The sequence below is a fragment of the Oxyura jamaicensis genome, chromosome 7 (assembly GCF_011077185.1).
Source record: "Oxyura jamaicensis isolate SHBP4307 breed ruddy duck chromosome 7, BPBGC_Ojam_1.0, whole genome shotgun sequence".
Taxonomy (NCBI): Eukaryota; Metazoa; Chordata; class Aves; order Anseriformes; family Anatidae; genus Oxyura; species Oxyura jamaicensis.
Genome location: NC_048899.1, coordinates 1,548,436 through 1,564,569, shown reverse-complemented (window position 1 = coordinate 1,564,569; position 16,134 = coordinate 1,548,436). Strand labels below are relative to the sequence as shown.

General features: G+C 38.6%; 2 protein-coding genes across 13 annotated transcripts in view; both read right to left on the bottom strand.

The window, feature by feature from the left end:
* The window catches only part of PGAP1 (post-GPI attachment to proteins inositol deacylase 1), a 38,810-nt gene extending 36,743 nt beyond the window's left edge, over positions 1-2,067 (bottom strand). Inside the window, exon 1 of the mRNA XM_035332250.1 lies at positions 1,674-2,067. Within this exon, the coding sequence (XP_035188141.1) occupies positions 1,674-2,036 (363 nt within the window). The 5' untranslated portion in view covers positions 2,037-2,067. The remainder of the gene's footprint in view (positions 1-1,673) is intronic.
* A 126-nt stretch (positions 2,068-2,193) lies between these two features.
* ANKRD44 (ankyrin repeat domain 44) overlaps positions 2,194-16,134 on the bottom strand; it is a 148,571-nt gene continuing 134,630 nt past the window's right edge. For 8 of the 12 annotated variants that reach the window (XM_035332243.1, XM_035332245.1, XM_035332239.1 and 5 more), the window contains 7 exons: positions 16,015-16,102; positions 13,661-13,744; positions 12,276-12,421; positions 11,372-11,454; positions 10,266-10,348; positions 9,116-9,207; positions 2,194-6,913 (listed from right to left, as the gene is read on the bottom strand). In XM_035332243.1, the coding sequence (XP_035188134.1) occupies positions 6,648-6,913; positions 9,116-9,207; positions 10,266-10,348; positions 11,372-11,454; positions 12,276-12,421; positions 13,661-13,744; positions 16,015-16,102 (842 nt within the window). In that variant the 3' untranslated portion in view covers positions 2,194-6,647. Of the gene's footprint in view, positions 6,914-8,734; positions 8,807-9,115; positions 9,208-10,265; positions 10,349-11,371; positions 11,455-12,275; positions 12,422-13,660; positions 13,745-16,014; positions 16,103-16,134 lie in introns of all 12 variants that reach the window. The other 4 variants (XM_035332248.1, XM_035332246.1, XM_035332249.1 and 1 more) reach the window with 2 other exon arrangements.

Here is a 16,134-nt window from a genome sequence, read left to right as displayed (position 1 = left end):
TTGCTGCATACCGTGTAAGTATTTATAGTTGGTTAAACAATTTTACTCTACAGCACTGACAGAACAACCCCTGCAGCTATCCCAAGGCTCTCTTTCACACGCTAACATGCACGAAACTTGACCGTGTTGAGATAATCACGTGCAGTTAACGGATCCTAAAATCAACTTGCTGCTTTGTTATGAATTTAGGAACCAAGTTTTTGCTGCAAGATCTTCCTTACTATGCAGGCCCAGCTTGAAACCTCCTTGAGAACAGCAGATTATGAGGCAGAATATTTGATTATGTTTTTTCCAAAAGAGATGATGCTAAATGACCGTTTAAGAACTGACAGAACATGCTTTGTGATGCTTTTAACAAAAACAAAAATCCTGCAGTAAGAACTATGTTAAAGAACTGTTTTTAAAGAAGTGGATGTGATAATAGCAGCAATGCTACCTCGGTTCACATGTTGACATCCCCACAGTATAATGTAACGTGTACCATAACACATGATGGTGTCTGGAGAACGACAATTCCCTCAGCAGCTGTCTCAGAATCACAGAATTTTCTAGGTTGGAAGAGACCTCAAGATCATCAAGTCCAACCTCTGACCTAACACTAACAGTCCCCACTAAACCATATCCCTAAACTCTACATCTAAATGTCTTTTAAAGACCTCCAGGGATGGTGACTCAACCACTTCCCTGGGCAGCCCGTTCCAATGTCTAACAACCCTTTCGGTAAAGAAGTTCTTCCTAACATCCAACCTAAAACTCCCCTGGAGCAACTTAAGCCCATTCCCCCTCGTCCTGTCACCAGGCACGTGGGAGAATAGACCAACCACCACCTCGCTACAGCCTCCCTTGAGGTACCTGTACAGAGCGATAAGGTCACCCCTGAGCCTCCTTTTCTCCAGGCTGAACAGTCCCAGCTCCCTCAGCCGCTCCTCATAAGACTTGTTCTCCAGGCCCCTCACCAGCTTCGTAGCCCTTCTCTGGACTCGCTCGAGCACCTCCATGTCCTTCTTGTAGTGACGGGCCCAAAACTGTCTCCTTCAAATTGATTCAAGATTTCCAGGAAGGTCGTTCAGAAGGTCTCTAAGAGGTTTTGTCAGCAAAGCGAGAAGCTACGGGCAGGTCCGTGAGTTCCCTGCCGCCCGCCGTGTGCTCACGGACGTGGGAAAATGGCTTACACCGGGACCTCAGCCGCTCCCTTCTTCGGCAGGTCAGCCGCTTCACAGAGCCAGAGAGGACCGAGAAACAATGACGGGACTCGACCCGCCGGGCACCACCAGCCCCGTGCTGGCGCCGTCAGACCTGGCCCAGCCTTCTCCTCCCTCAGCAGCTCCGAGAGCCTCCGGCCGGTTTCGCCAGGGCTACAGGTACCTCACCCGGCAACTACCGGCGGGAGGAAAGCGCGAAGGTTTTTATTTCCTTTGCTACAAGCGGGCGGATTTGGCTCCTCCCGGCGGGCGCCCCGAGGTGCCCCCTGAGGTACCGCGGCGGCCCCGCCTCGCCCATCGCGCCCCCGAGCCCTTCCTCCCCTCGCGGCTCCCAGCGAGGCCGCCGCCCCTCCGCCCACCGGCGGCGCTGGGTGCCGGCGGGCTCCCTCCCACCTGTTGCGGCGGCGCCGCCCGCCCCGCTCCCTCAGCGGCCCCGCCGCGCCCCTTCGGGCTGCCGCCCCCCTCGCTCACCAGGTACTCGGGGTACTCGAACATGTAGGTCATGCTGCAGCGGTTCTCCTCGTAGAGAAAGAGCACGTCGCGCACCCCCAGCAGCGCCAGCGCCGCCAGCGCCCCGTAGAAGAGCGGCGCTGCCGCGGGCAGCCGCCCGCTCGCCCGCCCCATCGCGCTGAGGTGCGGAGCGGCCTCACCCCGCGGCCGCGGGCACCGCGGGGAGGGACCGGGCGGGGAGGGACGGGGCGGGCGCCACAACCTGGCCGCCAACGGGAGCGGGAGAGGTGCGGCCGCCATGTTGGGGAGGTCGGCGCTCGGCGCGCCGCCTGCCCGCCATGTCGGGGAGGGCAGAGACGCAGCCGCCCGCTGCGAGCCCGCCATGATGGGGAGGTCAGGGCGCGCTGAGGGGACGCCTCCCCTCAGACACGGCGTAGCTGCAGCTGAGGGAAAGAGGAAATAAAAATACGTTTTCGGCATCTTCACCTAGCTCGGTACTTAAACATTATCCCGTCATTTAAAATAAATAAAATGTACTCCGTTTTCCAACAGTATTTGTACCATTTTTATTTGTAAAAATAACCATCTGAATGCATCTCAATAGTAGTTTACAGTTAGGGTTTTTCATTACATTAATACAGCATTCAGTAGTTGAAAAAAAGTTACTAGGCTGTGCTTGAGAAGATTCAGGCTGAATTCCAAGTCATTCACCGAAGTAAGTCTTTTTCCTCATTTTATACGTGACGTTTACCAAGTCTTTGAACTTCAATTTACAAAAGAAAACAATACCGACAAAACCCCACTGAAACCATCAAACAATATTTCATATTGTTTATTACAAATGTTATGCAAAATATAACACTGGCACCAGATTCATATCACCATGGTTTGTAAAGATATATTGCACATGCTAAAGCATAAAATATAAGACAAAACCTACAAAACATAAGATATTGGCTTTAATATGTAGATCACTGCATAAGAAACGCATAAAATTACATTTTATACACACACTCAGATTGTCACTAGTTTAAAACGCCCTTTCCTATAACACTGATCTAAGGTTTACTTTTTGTGTAATAAGAAAGCATTTTCAGCACTGCAAAAATTATACGTTATTCCTATAGAAATTTAGCATATTAATTTTCATTTCAATACAGGTAGAACATATGAAAAGAAGAAACACTTTATACATTCAAAGAAGAGTTGAAATGAAAATTTACTGGTAATATATTGCTTTTATAACACTCAAATGAAAAAAAAAAAAAAAAGAGACAACTTTCACAAAACATTTCCATAATACACAAATATAAAAAGGCACTCTAATATTTCTTACATGACTAAGAATAAAAATCACAATTTTCTTTTAAGTCATCCTCAAGATACATAACCAAGTTTCTCAACAGTACAATGGATAAACAATTCGTTTCATGTGTTTGTTCTAATTTAATAATCTGGCAGTTGTTTACTGCATAAAAGTACCAAACACATTATGGTGCCCTTTTAGTAGCGATGAACAGAAATCCCCTGAGCTATTTCACAGCAATTTCAGGCAGTCCGGAGGTTTTTACTCAGTATTTATGAGAGAGAGACATGGGACCCAATCCTGCTATGGATTCCACCTGCAACTGTGGTTAAAATACAAGATGAAAACTATCCTGCTAATAAAAGTGGGCAGACTGCTGCCCCTCACAAAATACCCACTGTGTGGTGCAAATACAGAAGTAGTCCATGTACTGTAAATTGCAGGATCCAGGGTTAAGTGCAACAATTCTGTATGATTAAATCTACCCTTGCAAAAAGTCCACAAAAAGGCATGGTGATTATTTACATGAGTGAGATTGTTCCCATGCTTAAATACCTGTCCTAAATAACAAATCTATTTCTACAAGTGACAAATTATATTACAGGTTAATGTACTAGCATACAGGAAAAGGGATTCTGGTGAGTTCTGGGGACAGGCTGATACTGAGTACTTCCAAAGGTCTTGCTTGTGAAGGTTTTCCTAAGAACACCATACTCAGAACATGGCTTTCCCAATGCCCATAAGATGCTAACAAATCATATTTTTCTAGGATTTCCGGAATACTGCATACTCACATCATTGCTAGTTTATAGAGAAGTTTAATCAGTAAAGTTTAAATTTGATTCCTAGAAGGAGCAAAGTTATTTGATAATCACCTATGCTTCTATAATGTTGTATATATCATAAAAGGCAGCAGTTGTACTACACAGTTACCAGAATTTCAAGGTATTGCAAATTTACAAAATATTTTCCGTAACTCTGTACTGTAGCAAGTAAAATACTGATTTGTTTAAAATAGCTGCTTGAAATAATACAATATTCTCCTTATAAAGGTCACTGGTTTTCTCCTAATGAAACAACTTCATGTAGGATAGCATAACTTTATTTCAGGGTTAGACATATTTAATCTCTGGTTGAAATAAAATTAAAAAGCTGTTCCTGCTGTAGAGCAGGTCGCAGCTATTTCTCATTTGTTTGGTTGTTTTAAATGCCATCATTCTACACAGAACAAACAAACTAAACTAAAACTTGGTATTTCATTTCTAAACATGACTGAAAACTAACAACTGGTCTCTCCTCTTATTTTCAGTGCTTACAATAAGGTGGTTATTGCTATTCTACGGGTTTTACATGACAAACTTTGAGAAAAGTCGATCATAAAAATGTTTCCTGTGCTACTTCTGAGGAGAAAACCAGTGTTTCAGGTGCTCTGTCATTCTACTGCTGAAAAGATAGGATTGAGGAAAAACATACCTTTGTCTTCATAGACACTATCCCTTAGGAAGTTCATTGCAAATTTTGGAAATTTGTTAACGTTCAAGGAAACGATGGTTAATTTTAGCAAAGCAAAATAAACAATGTGTGTTTTTTTTCCAGTTGAAGAACTGGAAATCTGTTGATGGATTATTATTATTTTTAAACAATTCAGTGGAACATGGCTAAAAAGTACTACTAAAATAGAAATCCTTACTTTTCATTTACCCTGACGAAAGCATGCACTCAGGAAGAAGCTCTTCTCATCCTCCCAGCACAGATTTAGGCCTGCAGATATCCTGAGTGTGAATCACTGGAACTTGTAACACCCTAACTCCATGCTACATTACCTTTTCTATAACTTTACTGTAGTTGTACAGTGTTCTCTCACCTGTCTAGCAAGGTGTTGGATCCCTTTCTTACACTTTCAAATGATGATGAAAGGTGTTTTGCTCTCTGCATTTTACCAGTATAGCCTGTGGACTTCATCTTTGCATTCCACAGATTAAGATGGGCACACTTCTGAAGTGCATCAGTCCTTCCTTTTTCCACTCAGGCCATCAGTCTTGCCTAGATTCACATTTTATTTTGCATTACACAAAATAATATGCACAACTACTACCAAGGAGAAAAAGCCATAGTTATTTTTCCTGGGTATTTGTTTCATTTCAAATAAATATAAACACATTTACATTAAAAGCATATGAACATTTTCCTTAGCCTGGAAAAAAAACAAACTGTGGTCAACACATAATTAGTTACAAATGTCAACTTGAAACCTGCATCATAAAATGTAAAATTCACTCAAGACTACTCATTACCTCAAAAGTTTATAGTTTTATCATTTAGAAAAACTACTTCATTATGTCACTCACATTTGAAGAAAAAAATAAAAGTAATAAAGTCTTCAATTTAATCACTGAAGCATTTTGGTCCTCTTGGTACAGCTGGTTAGTTCATGATAGGCTTTTGTTTGTTTTGTTTTTGTTTATAAAGTCTCATTCTTCCTTTTGTACTTCTGTTGCAGATGAGGGTCGGGGTCCGTTTGACCTAGAAACTTTGGCAGAAGGAGTAAACATATTCACAAGTTGACATTGCTTTCAAAGCTGGTGACAATAGGCTCTTTAGCATGCATCTCCGATCCCATGCATGGTGCATGGTACATATTTGTTTTCTCGTGTTTGGTATTTCAACTTTTGGTGTTATGCTTTCATTACTTGACCTCTACTCGGTTAATCCAAACACTGGCAGAAATATGTTAAAAATCAATATTGTTTACAGTAAAAATTGGTTATTTAAGCATAGAAAATAATTTTAAAAATCTATTTAAGTTGGCATGTCATCATAAATGTTTACATACACCTTTGTCTACACCTGATTTCTTTTTCTGATACTAGATTCATGGTTAATGGCTCAGGTGACAGAAACTTCTAATGACCCTAATTCTGTAGTGCAAATAAACTGTACATGCTTGTGCTGAATTGGAGAAAAAAAAAAGGGGGGCCAAGTGATTTTAATTTTTCACAAGTGGTTCCACTAATATCAGTGGGGAAACATGGTGAGACAAGTAGAATTTGGCCTTAAGAGTTTATAACTATATTTTTCTAATTACGTGCTGCAACTAATAACTGTAAAAAGTGCTTTCTGTACGTTTAAGTGCTTAATACGTTCAGAATGTATTTTTTTTTTCCTGTAGAAAAGTAATACAGGCAATTTTAGGATTTACAACTTCACCTTTGGTTTGTGTAAAAGAAGTTATCTAATTATCAGAGCCCCTGGAATTAGTAAACAGACAAACAGAGGAAAGGAGCGATGCTTGAAATCTATGAAGGCTACATTGAAAATATGTTTGTGTACTAACAGTACAGCTTAAATATGTAAGTTTTACAAACAGTTCCCTGTTTATTTGTGCTGTCAAAAAGAAAAAAGGCATTTTCTCTTTTTTACTTCAAATAAGAGGTAGAGACTTTCCACAGGGGCACTTAGGGCCTAAAGAAAACATGAGGAAGCTGAAAAGCTGCAGAACATTAATGGGAATATTATTCCAGTAAGTCCCCCTTTGTTATTTAAAGGCTTAACACTACATATCTTTCAATACCTACTTGTCAAGAGAAATAGTTTAGAATATAGCAGTGGGATTTGAGCTCTTTAAAAAGACCAAAACTACAAGCTGAAAGGAAACAATAAGGAAAGAAAAAGTTTTCAATACCAAAAAGTCAAAATGTTTCAGAATCAGAATCATTTTCGTTGTACCCATCCTCTGTTCCTATGTTATTACTCAAGGGCTTATTACAAGAGTTAATGCTACCCATACTGGAGCCATCGCAGAGATGTGTCCTGCCCAAACTGTCTTTTTTAAAACAAGCGAAGTTGAAAGCCGTCATTGAACTGGAAGGAGAAAAAGGCATCATGGTAGCCAAAATGAGTGCCAGGCAGTCAGCCACGTCTTTGTTAGGAGCGCAAGCCAGGGCTGGCGTATGACCTGGGCACAAATGCAGACAAGGCAATGGTTAGTACTACGGGTACTGAGAATGGCACTGAGCATTCCTCATATACATCTCTAGACGACTTCGTAAGCAGGAGATGTATGTTCAGTTACAATCATGCCAGGCAACAGGGGGGTGTTACTTATTTTAAATTAGACATGCTGGGAAAATACACACTTTATGGAGCATTTAAATCACTGTGACCACAACAAGCACCATTTTTTTAAATCAGGCAGCAAACAGACTTCACAATATGAATAAAAGCACTTGCTAAACACAGTTCTACAGCACAAACAATATGATGAATACAGAACATAGGGTGTACAGCAACAGGGGCAGAAACTGGCTTCAGTTTCTGTACATATGAACAAGTCTCATTCTGAGAACAACGACTTTCATTAGAACATAAAAGATATTAGTTTTAACATATTTTGGAGTACTAAGCAAAATTTCCAAGAGTGATCAGTTGAGCATATACTCAACTCAGAAAGCAGTTAATTTAGGAATGAAATTGTAAGAGAAAAGAATTAGACCGGTGCATGTGGTACACGTATAGCAAGTGTGACTATGTGGACGTTCAGTTATCCAAAATTTGCATTATGTTAGAGGAATACCAACTGTATTCAGAAAGCATGGCAAAGGTTTTAAATATAAAGTCATCTTATAATATAGATGTCAGTAAAACAAAGAACTGGGGAGCTATCAGAAATCTGTCTTCACTGAAGTGAAAGAGACAAAATGTGGCTCCTGGTCAAGGACTGCCACAAAGTAGCTCCTCATGTAAGCAAATCTTTGAAATCATATGCTAATAACACTTGCTATCTATCCATTTTGCAGGCTGCTGCGCAGTACTGTGAAAGTGGACTGTGCTCTGCACTTTCCAAGAACTCCTCCTTTATGCTAAGAGCATACAAATTATTTTGCAGATGGCTAAATCTTAAGTGCTGCAGCAAAAGTAATCTGAGGCATTACTTCTTACTGCCTCAAGCAAGCTGAAAACACCTGCAGTGTAGATGTGTTTGGTGGACAAATGTGAGTAGTTTTGTAGCAAACTACCCACACTTAAGCACCAATTGCAGTGAATGCATCCCCTAAATAGAATTCTTTCTTCTACCGAGTTCCAAGTTCAAGTATTCTTTAGAATTGTACTTAAATTTCTCTTTTAAACCGTGTGTGCAGTTGTTCCTATAAAAATTAAACGTATCAAATTTGAACTTAATTTTCCACTCATGACATACATGCAGATTAGCTAGATCTGCATGTACAATTTTAACAACCAAAACAAAATGGTGGTTAGAAGCTAGTCCGGTTCATTTTTCTGTCCCCTAACTCTAAATTGAGATTAGGGCCAGATGACCTCAGTGGGACTCATTCATGCAAGTTTACCTAAAAGCAACTGGTTAATAATAAATACTCACCACTCAGTTCTTTGCATCCATAGATATCAAATCTCTTGCATTGATGGCTAAGTTTTATTACTGTTACTTTACAGATATGGGGAGATGGAGGTACCAAATTATTATACTCATGCCACCAAGTCAGTATTGTAAGAGAAACCAGCTTATTTCAGGAAGACATTTTTGAAAATATTAATTATAGAAGCACAGCTCCCTATGGGCTTTATTATGTTTAAGGAAGGACTTCACTGAGATCTGAAACAAAATTATCACATTTATTAACTAATCATGTATTTTATGAGGTAATATAACAGTAATTTACTTGCATCTTGGGTTAGGTCAGACAATTGGAAAGCACAAGTTTTGATCTCAGAATGAACTAGGACACAGTCAAACATATGGTGATGGTTTTCTTCCTACCCATTAAAACATGCGCTGATTGAATGCATAATCCTTAATTCTTCTGCAAGGCGTCAGAATTATCCGGTGCCACTTGCATGTTTAGGAAATTCAAGTTACCACTGCACTCAAGCATTAAAAAAGACTAGCTGTTGACAGTACATGCAAAATGAACAGTAAAAGGGACCACTGTGATGTTCAGAATACATTTCTATATTAAAAAAATAATTAAAAAAAGAAGAGCGTCCTTTTTAATATAGATACTCACACAGTTCATTGTCTGTTCTTGGAAGAATATAAGCATCAATGATGTCTACCAGCTTTTAAGTCTATAGCGTCAGTCTGTTGTAAAATTACCTGTTAGGTACTACTTAAGTTTACCAAAGTGTATTATTTACTTACCATTTTCATCTACTGCTAGGACACATGCCCCTTTGGCTAGCAACTCTTCAACCACCATCTTCAAGCCATTACGTGCAGCAATATGGAGAGGTCTACAAAACAAAACATCAAAATTAAAGTTTAGTTTAAAATAGTCCTTCTAAAAAAAGTTAGGCGGTACTTAAAAGATATCCAGCATCAGAATGTTTCCCTCTGAGGATCATGACAATTATAATCTAGACATTAAATTATATTACAACCTTTAAAATAATTCTGGTGTACCATATCTATAAAATATGTGGAAAATAAATATAAGCAATTATCTTTATACATGCAAAGATTGCTTAACACTTGCCAGTCTCAAGGATTTCTTTAAAAACCTGTCACAGTTTTCCACTGCTTGCAGCACACAATTGACATTTAAAAGGAAAATGTATCGAAGACTGAAGAAATGCCTTTGTTCTATCCTTAATTCTGGCTACTACAGACTGTTCAAAATCATTATATCACTTTTTTTCTCTTGAATATTCCATTAATAATTCCTGTTCCTGCAGTTTTGCTCCCTTACTAATGGGACAGGGGAAACAATTCCACATTGAAGGGAGGGGGGGGGGTTGGGGGGAAGGGCTTAGGTGGAATGGATTCATCTCTGAGCTCTAGATCTACAGCCTGAACCTGTGGTTCAGTCTTCTACTGGGGCATTCCTCCATTCCAGTCAAGCAGTTGCAGCTGGAGTAAGAATATTGATGGTTACAACCCTGCTGATAATGAGCACTATGGAAGGGAGTTGTACATAAACTTTGATCTCAAAAAACTTTAAAATTAAATGTAGTACCTTAATCTTAATATATTATTTATATTTAAAGTGAAGCTTGAAAAGGTAGGAAATGACAGTATACATTCACGTGATTGAAAGACATTTTGATACAGTCTTCAAATAAATGACCTCATATTATTTTTCCAACAAACCACACAGAGTTAGCATCAAAGAAGTCAAAATTAAAAGTGAAAATGCAATATAAATCTAGTGTTTTCAGGGGCAAGTGCTTCAAAAAAAACTCAGAAATTTAACTTCCTTTTTCTATAAAAAAATCCAAGACATGAACTTGATAAGCTAAATCAGAATCTCTGGGTAAGTTAACTGAACTTGAGAGGATCAGGTTATACTTACGTCTGCAATGCATTATTTTTTGCATTAATAAGGCTCTGTTCTTGTATCTTGTCAAGTATTAACAAGGCACATTTTTCATGACCCTGTAGTTGAAAACAAAAAACTGTATTAATTCACCAAGGAATGTAAAACAGGCAAAAGAAATGTTACATATAAAAGCAAAATATAAAAACTCAATTTAAAATACGTTATATGCTACTCAGTTTCTAAGGAACTGTAATGAGTGAATTGTAAAAGCCTTAAAACACCGTTTACAAACTGTCAATACTAGGATGCTTTAGCACATTTACAATTTTAGACATTCACCTGTGTTTCAACCCTCCACTCATATATGAATTCACCTTCTCAGCTTTCAGGGAAGACTGACATTTCTTTTGAGAGCGCATTCAACTGATGACTTACAAGGACTACACAATAACAGAAAGTGAGAGCGCTTAATCTCAAAAACTAATAACATATTTCCTAGGTCTTTAAATGCCTTCTGTATTATTAATAAACTACTACAAAAGCCCTTCAACATCAGAGATCTGTGAAAATGAAACTGAAAATAATACAGATCAGAGCCTGTTTCTCATACTCTTTCAACAAAGTGAGTCTACAGCCCTGGCAGGTGAACAGCTGCCTGAAGGACCTTGGGAATTCAGCGAGGCTCTTGTGTCTATGGAAACTGGTTTTTCTATCTGGAATCCTATCTGGGAACAGGAGGAAAAGAAAAGTCCCAGGAGAGGGAATCCCATGGACTTCCTTTTTTAATTTTTATTTTTCAAAAACAGGCAACAATAATTGGAATTAATGGGAAAAAAGTTGGGAAACCCACCACCACCAATCTAATCAATACCCCTGCTTTTACTGCTGTAGAGTTTAAGATAAAATTTTGGGTTCCTTCCACATAATTTGGAGAATAATAAATATTATTTCAGCTGTCATCCTTATTTCTCAATTTACTAAACCTTGAAATAGACTTGGAAAAAATCTTGGTACAGTGTTCTCACGACATGTCTGACCATCACATCTCTATTGCAGAAATATTTGTTGGAGCTTTAACAAACACAAACATACACACAAACAGTGAAGACTATAGAAGCACACAGTTATCTTCAACTTACTTTACTGCTAGCCAAGTGCAAAGATGTATTCAAGTCCTTATCTTTTAATGTCAGGTCTGCCTTAGCAATGTTCACCAAGAAGTCTGAAGTTTAGTAGAAATCGATGAACAAATCCGATGGGCAGACAAATATGTAAAAACAGAGGGGAAAAAAAATTATTTCAATATATGTGTACATACATGCTAACCAATTAAGCCTTGATGCAATGTAAACTTTACAAGCATAAAGTGAAAATAATGAGAACAGACTAATTTTGTGTAGTTAATCAGCAGCCAAACGGAGAGCTAATACCTCATTCATTTTGCCTCAAACTGTTGAGCATAGATTAATCTATGTATCAATTTCCCAATTTGCAGATTAGCAAATTCTACCTAAATCACTTCCTGAGAACAACTCTGAATCCTGCTCTGAGAGGACTAAATGGCTATTACGCATGCAGGGTGCAGTCTGTGCTGTCAAAACTAAAGAAGAGGGAGTTTTGTTAAGTCAATATATCTGTAATCTGTATGTCTAGCCTGGAACAAAACAGCTGTGGATAGCATCAAGAGTAGTATTCCCTGCAATGGAAAAAGAGGTTACACTTAAAAGTTTTTTACACATGCAGTTTTATTGCTCCATAAAAAAAAAGAAGTAATAGAGAAAAGAAATGCTATTCCCCTTATGCTCTTTACAATGCATTCTTTGGAGGAAATAAGACTCAAGTTTGTTATTGCAAGGAGTCACAAAGACTGCTGAGAAACAATGACTGAGAAGAAAAAAAAAAAAAAACACAAAGACGTAAAGGTAGCTTCTTACAGGCATGCACAAAATTCACTTGTCTTCCTTAGTTTTCCCAGGAAAACACGATCACTTATTTGGGATCAGCAACTGCAGTTGCACTCAGAAGTGGCAAGGATTTACTCACCTACAGCACCTATGTGACCGTTTTGAGCTGCCATCATGAGAGGTGTTTTCCCTGCATGATCCGCAGCATTCACTTGGGCGCTGTGACTCAGGAGGAGCTGGAGGCATTCCACGTGATCCGCAAAGGCTGCTGCATGAAGGGGCGTTCTGTGGGGAAAATTAACACAACCACAGCTCTTGCTGAATAATTACAATATTCCTATTTACTTGCCTTCTCCAGAACCTGAAAGCACAAAATGACTTGGGTATTTTTTCCTATGAAACTTAAAAGTTATCACAAGAGGAAAGCCATAGTAGCAACATCCAAAATTAATCAAACCATATTTACAGTCTCTGTCCTGGTGCAATATAAACTTTAAAAGGGAATCAGAGGGTGGATATGGTATTGTGTAGAAACTTGTAGTAGCAGCATATTTATTTTAATGGAATGTACTCTGTAAAATGGAAAGCAGTACAATCCTTATTCATATGATTTTTATTTTTCTTAAACTTGAAATGGGAAAACTACGAGAAAAGAACAGATTCATTACTTAAATAAACTGAAGTATTTCAAGCAACAGTCAAAGACACGACATCAACTGGCTATGCCAACAGTATTACTATGAAAGGCAGGAAGAATTATGTCCACTTTGAAAGTTATCAGTTTCCACAAGACTGAAAGACACTAGAAGTCGTGCTGTCTCCCTGCGGCCTTTTGGGTCTGAAGTACAACTACTTGAGATGAAGGACAGTTGGTATGTAACCCACACAATTGTGTTACTTCAGTTTTTGCTTATCGGTAAGGATGAGGTGCTCTCAGCCTTACAGGAGTAAGTAATCACCATTACTCAAAGTTTTGTATTTGTTTTAATTAAGAGAAACAATGAGTATTAATTTTTTAGAATTTTAGCAATCTTAGGTACATATATACATGCAGTAAGATTACCAATGTGACTGAAGATTTGACTGAATATCTCTTGCTGTACCGATACGAATTATTTTGCTGTACAGAAATTTTCAGTCATTTGCTCTGAGAATGCTACCATAACTTTTAATGAAATATTTTCCCATTTGTACACACTATCACACCATTTAGCAAATAAAGGTGTTTATATGTTTAACAGAAAGAAAACAGATTCAGAGAAACAGCCTGGAGCGGTACGTTTTTTAAATAAACGTAACACTATTTTTTTTTTGACAGCCAAATCAAATACTTTACAGTATTCTTACTTCAAAGTCAGCCACCACTTAAGTTTGTTGCAGAGTAAGCTGCTATCTGACAGAGTCAGCATTGACAAGTCTTGGCTCAGCTATATATGATAAAGATTAGTTACAGAGGTTCAGACAGAATTATGAAAAATACGAGACGGATTCATGATGATGAAAGGCAACTTAAGAAGCTATTACCTTCCTTTGTCATCTTTGCAATTGACAATGTTGGCATCGATGGCTCCAATGAGCAGTGATGCACAGTTTTCATGATCATTGATTCTGCCAAAAGACAAGACATTTTTAAAAATGGTAAAAAGATTGCATCTGCTACTGTGGATTTCAGCACCTAAAGCAAAGCTAATCCTACAATTCACTATGCATAAGGTTAACTGAAAGTACAATACCAACCTAGGATTAGAACTTTAATACCTTAAAATCCTTTAATCTAAGTGTCAAACACTGGAAAGTACCTGGTCACTTACATAGAGAAAGCTTTATTCTAATGTTTAAGGTATCAAAACTCACATCTTCCAACTCACACTTCTAATACCTTTCCTTCATGGAGGTACTCTTCCTGGTTATTGGTATTTTGTCTTATTCCATTATGAACAGTGTTTAGTAACAGTATTAGCCATATATTATATCTCTAATATAGCTAGAAGACCATGCTGTCTTAGCAACAATTCTTTTATTTTAAAGTTGCATGCATTTTTAACATGCACATGTTTTTAGGTGAGTTTGAGAATTACATACCAGTTTAAAAGAAGACCAATATTTGGTTTATTTTAAGCAGAGTAAAAAAAAGTCTTTATATATATTCTTATTTCTCTGACATATTGTTTTTGATAATTACAAGGTTTGATATATAATAAATTACTTTTCTGCTATCCAATGATGTCAAGTGTAGAAAGAAAGCCTAGAGAATAGTAACTCCTATCAATTCTGGCATACATTAATTCTTTTAATAGAAGACAGAATTCATAATTCTGCCATTCTAACTGTTGGTAAGAATTAGGAAGGTTCGCGTTTGTTTTTACAGTGCTTAATTCCTTGCTCTTCTGATGGTTTATATGTCCTGATAAGCACGTTAGGTCGTAAATATCAAAGTAATCTTGCATTTTTTTGTAAAAATACATTTGCAATTATGTAATGAAAAGTTATGACTTCCCATATTAAAATGCACTGCTTTATTTGAATAAAGGATGTGTCTAAGATACGTGCATGGAAGAAGATTAGAAACTCATAATAGCCACCAACGTTTTGTTGTTCATAAGGAATAAGAGAACTTCAGATACAGAGTCTGCCTTTATGGCCAATCAATCCCTTTGGCTAGTACCAAAGGTTCCAGTTAAAAATTAAGTTGGAAGGAAGAAAGACCATGCAGGGAAATCAGTCTGGAAAATACTCAGCTGAGAATATCTTGGAAAAAATACGGCCCACACAGAGCACTGTTCTAGCATGGTATAGATTGTTGTTTTTAAGTCCCTTTTTCATTACTGCTTTTTTCCTGTTGCTAACAAAAAAAAAAAAAATCATATTGATTCTGACAAGCTTATTAATTTTCAGCGACTGGGTTTCAAAAGAAGCTCAAAAGGTCAAACTTACATGAACCAAGGCACTATAGCCTAGGTCATGGCCAAAGAATGGAATAGCTATGAAATTACACCCTGTGTGAAGAAAACACGTAGGTCTATACAGGTAAGCAAGGGAAAACAAACTAGAAGGAAGCAGAAATGCACCTATTTAATTACAAGTCAGCATTTCAACAAATAGCATAAATGTATTAGATTTACACACACACACACACAAAAAAACTCTTTATTGAGCCACTTTCTTTTTTTTTTCAACAGAAAGATAAGCACAATTTTATGACCAGATTTAAAATTCCCCTGTACTTGGCTCTGGTGAGGCCGCACCTCGAGTACTGCGTTCAGTTTTGGGCCCCTCACTACAAGAAGGACATGGAGGTGCTTGAGCGAGTCCAGAGAAGGGCAACAAAGCTGGTGAAGGGTCTGGAGAACAAGTCTTACAAGGAGCGGCTGAGGGAGCTGGGGTTGTTCAGCCTGGAGAAGAGGAGGCTCAGGGGCAACCTTATTGCACTCTACAGGTACCTGAAAGGAGGCTATAGCGAGGTGGGGGTTGGTCTGTTCTCCCACGTGCCTGGTGACAGGACGAGGGGGAATGGGCTAAAGTTGCGCCAGGGGAGGTTTAGGTTGGATATTAGGAAGAACTTCTTTACTGAAAGGGTTGTTAGTCACTGGAATGGGCTGCCCAGGGAAGTGGTTGAGTCCCCATCCCTGGAGGTCTTTAAAAGACGTTTAGATGTAGAGTTTAGGGATATGGTTTAGTGGAGGACTTGTTAGCATTAGGTTGGAGGTTGGACTCGGTGATCTTGGAGGTCTCTTCCAATCTAGACTATTCTGTGATTCTGTGAAAATTGCTTGTGCAAATAATCTCAAATAAAAATTGTTTTCTTCTCATGCTGCTACTTCTTCCAGATATATCCTAAAGCAACATATATGCATTTGTTACTGGAAATTTCTACTTACACAGCACAGTGCAATGGAGAGAAGCTATTACCATAGAATTTACGGAAAAATTTTTGTTCCAATAGTACCTCTATGCAGTTTTCATGACCTATAAGAAATCAGACAGTTTGCAGTGTTACA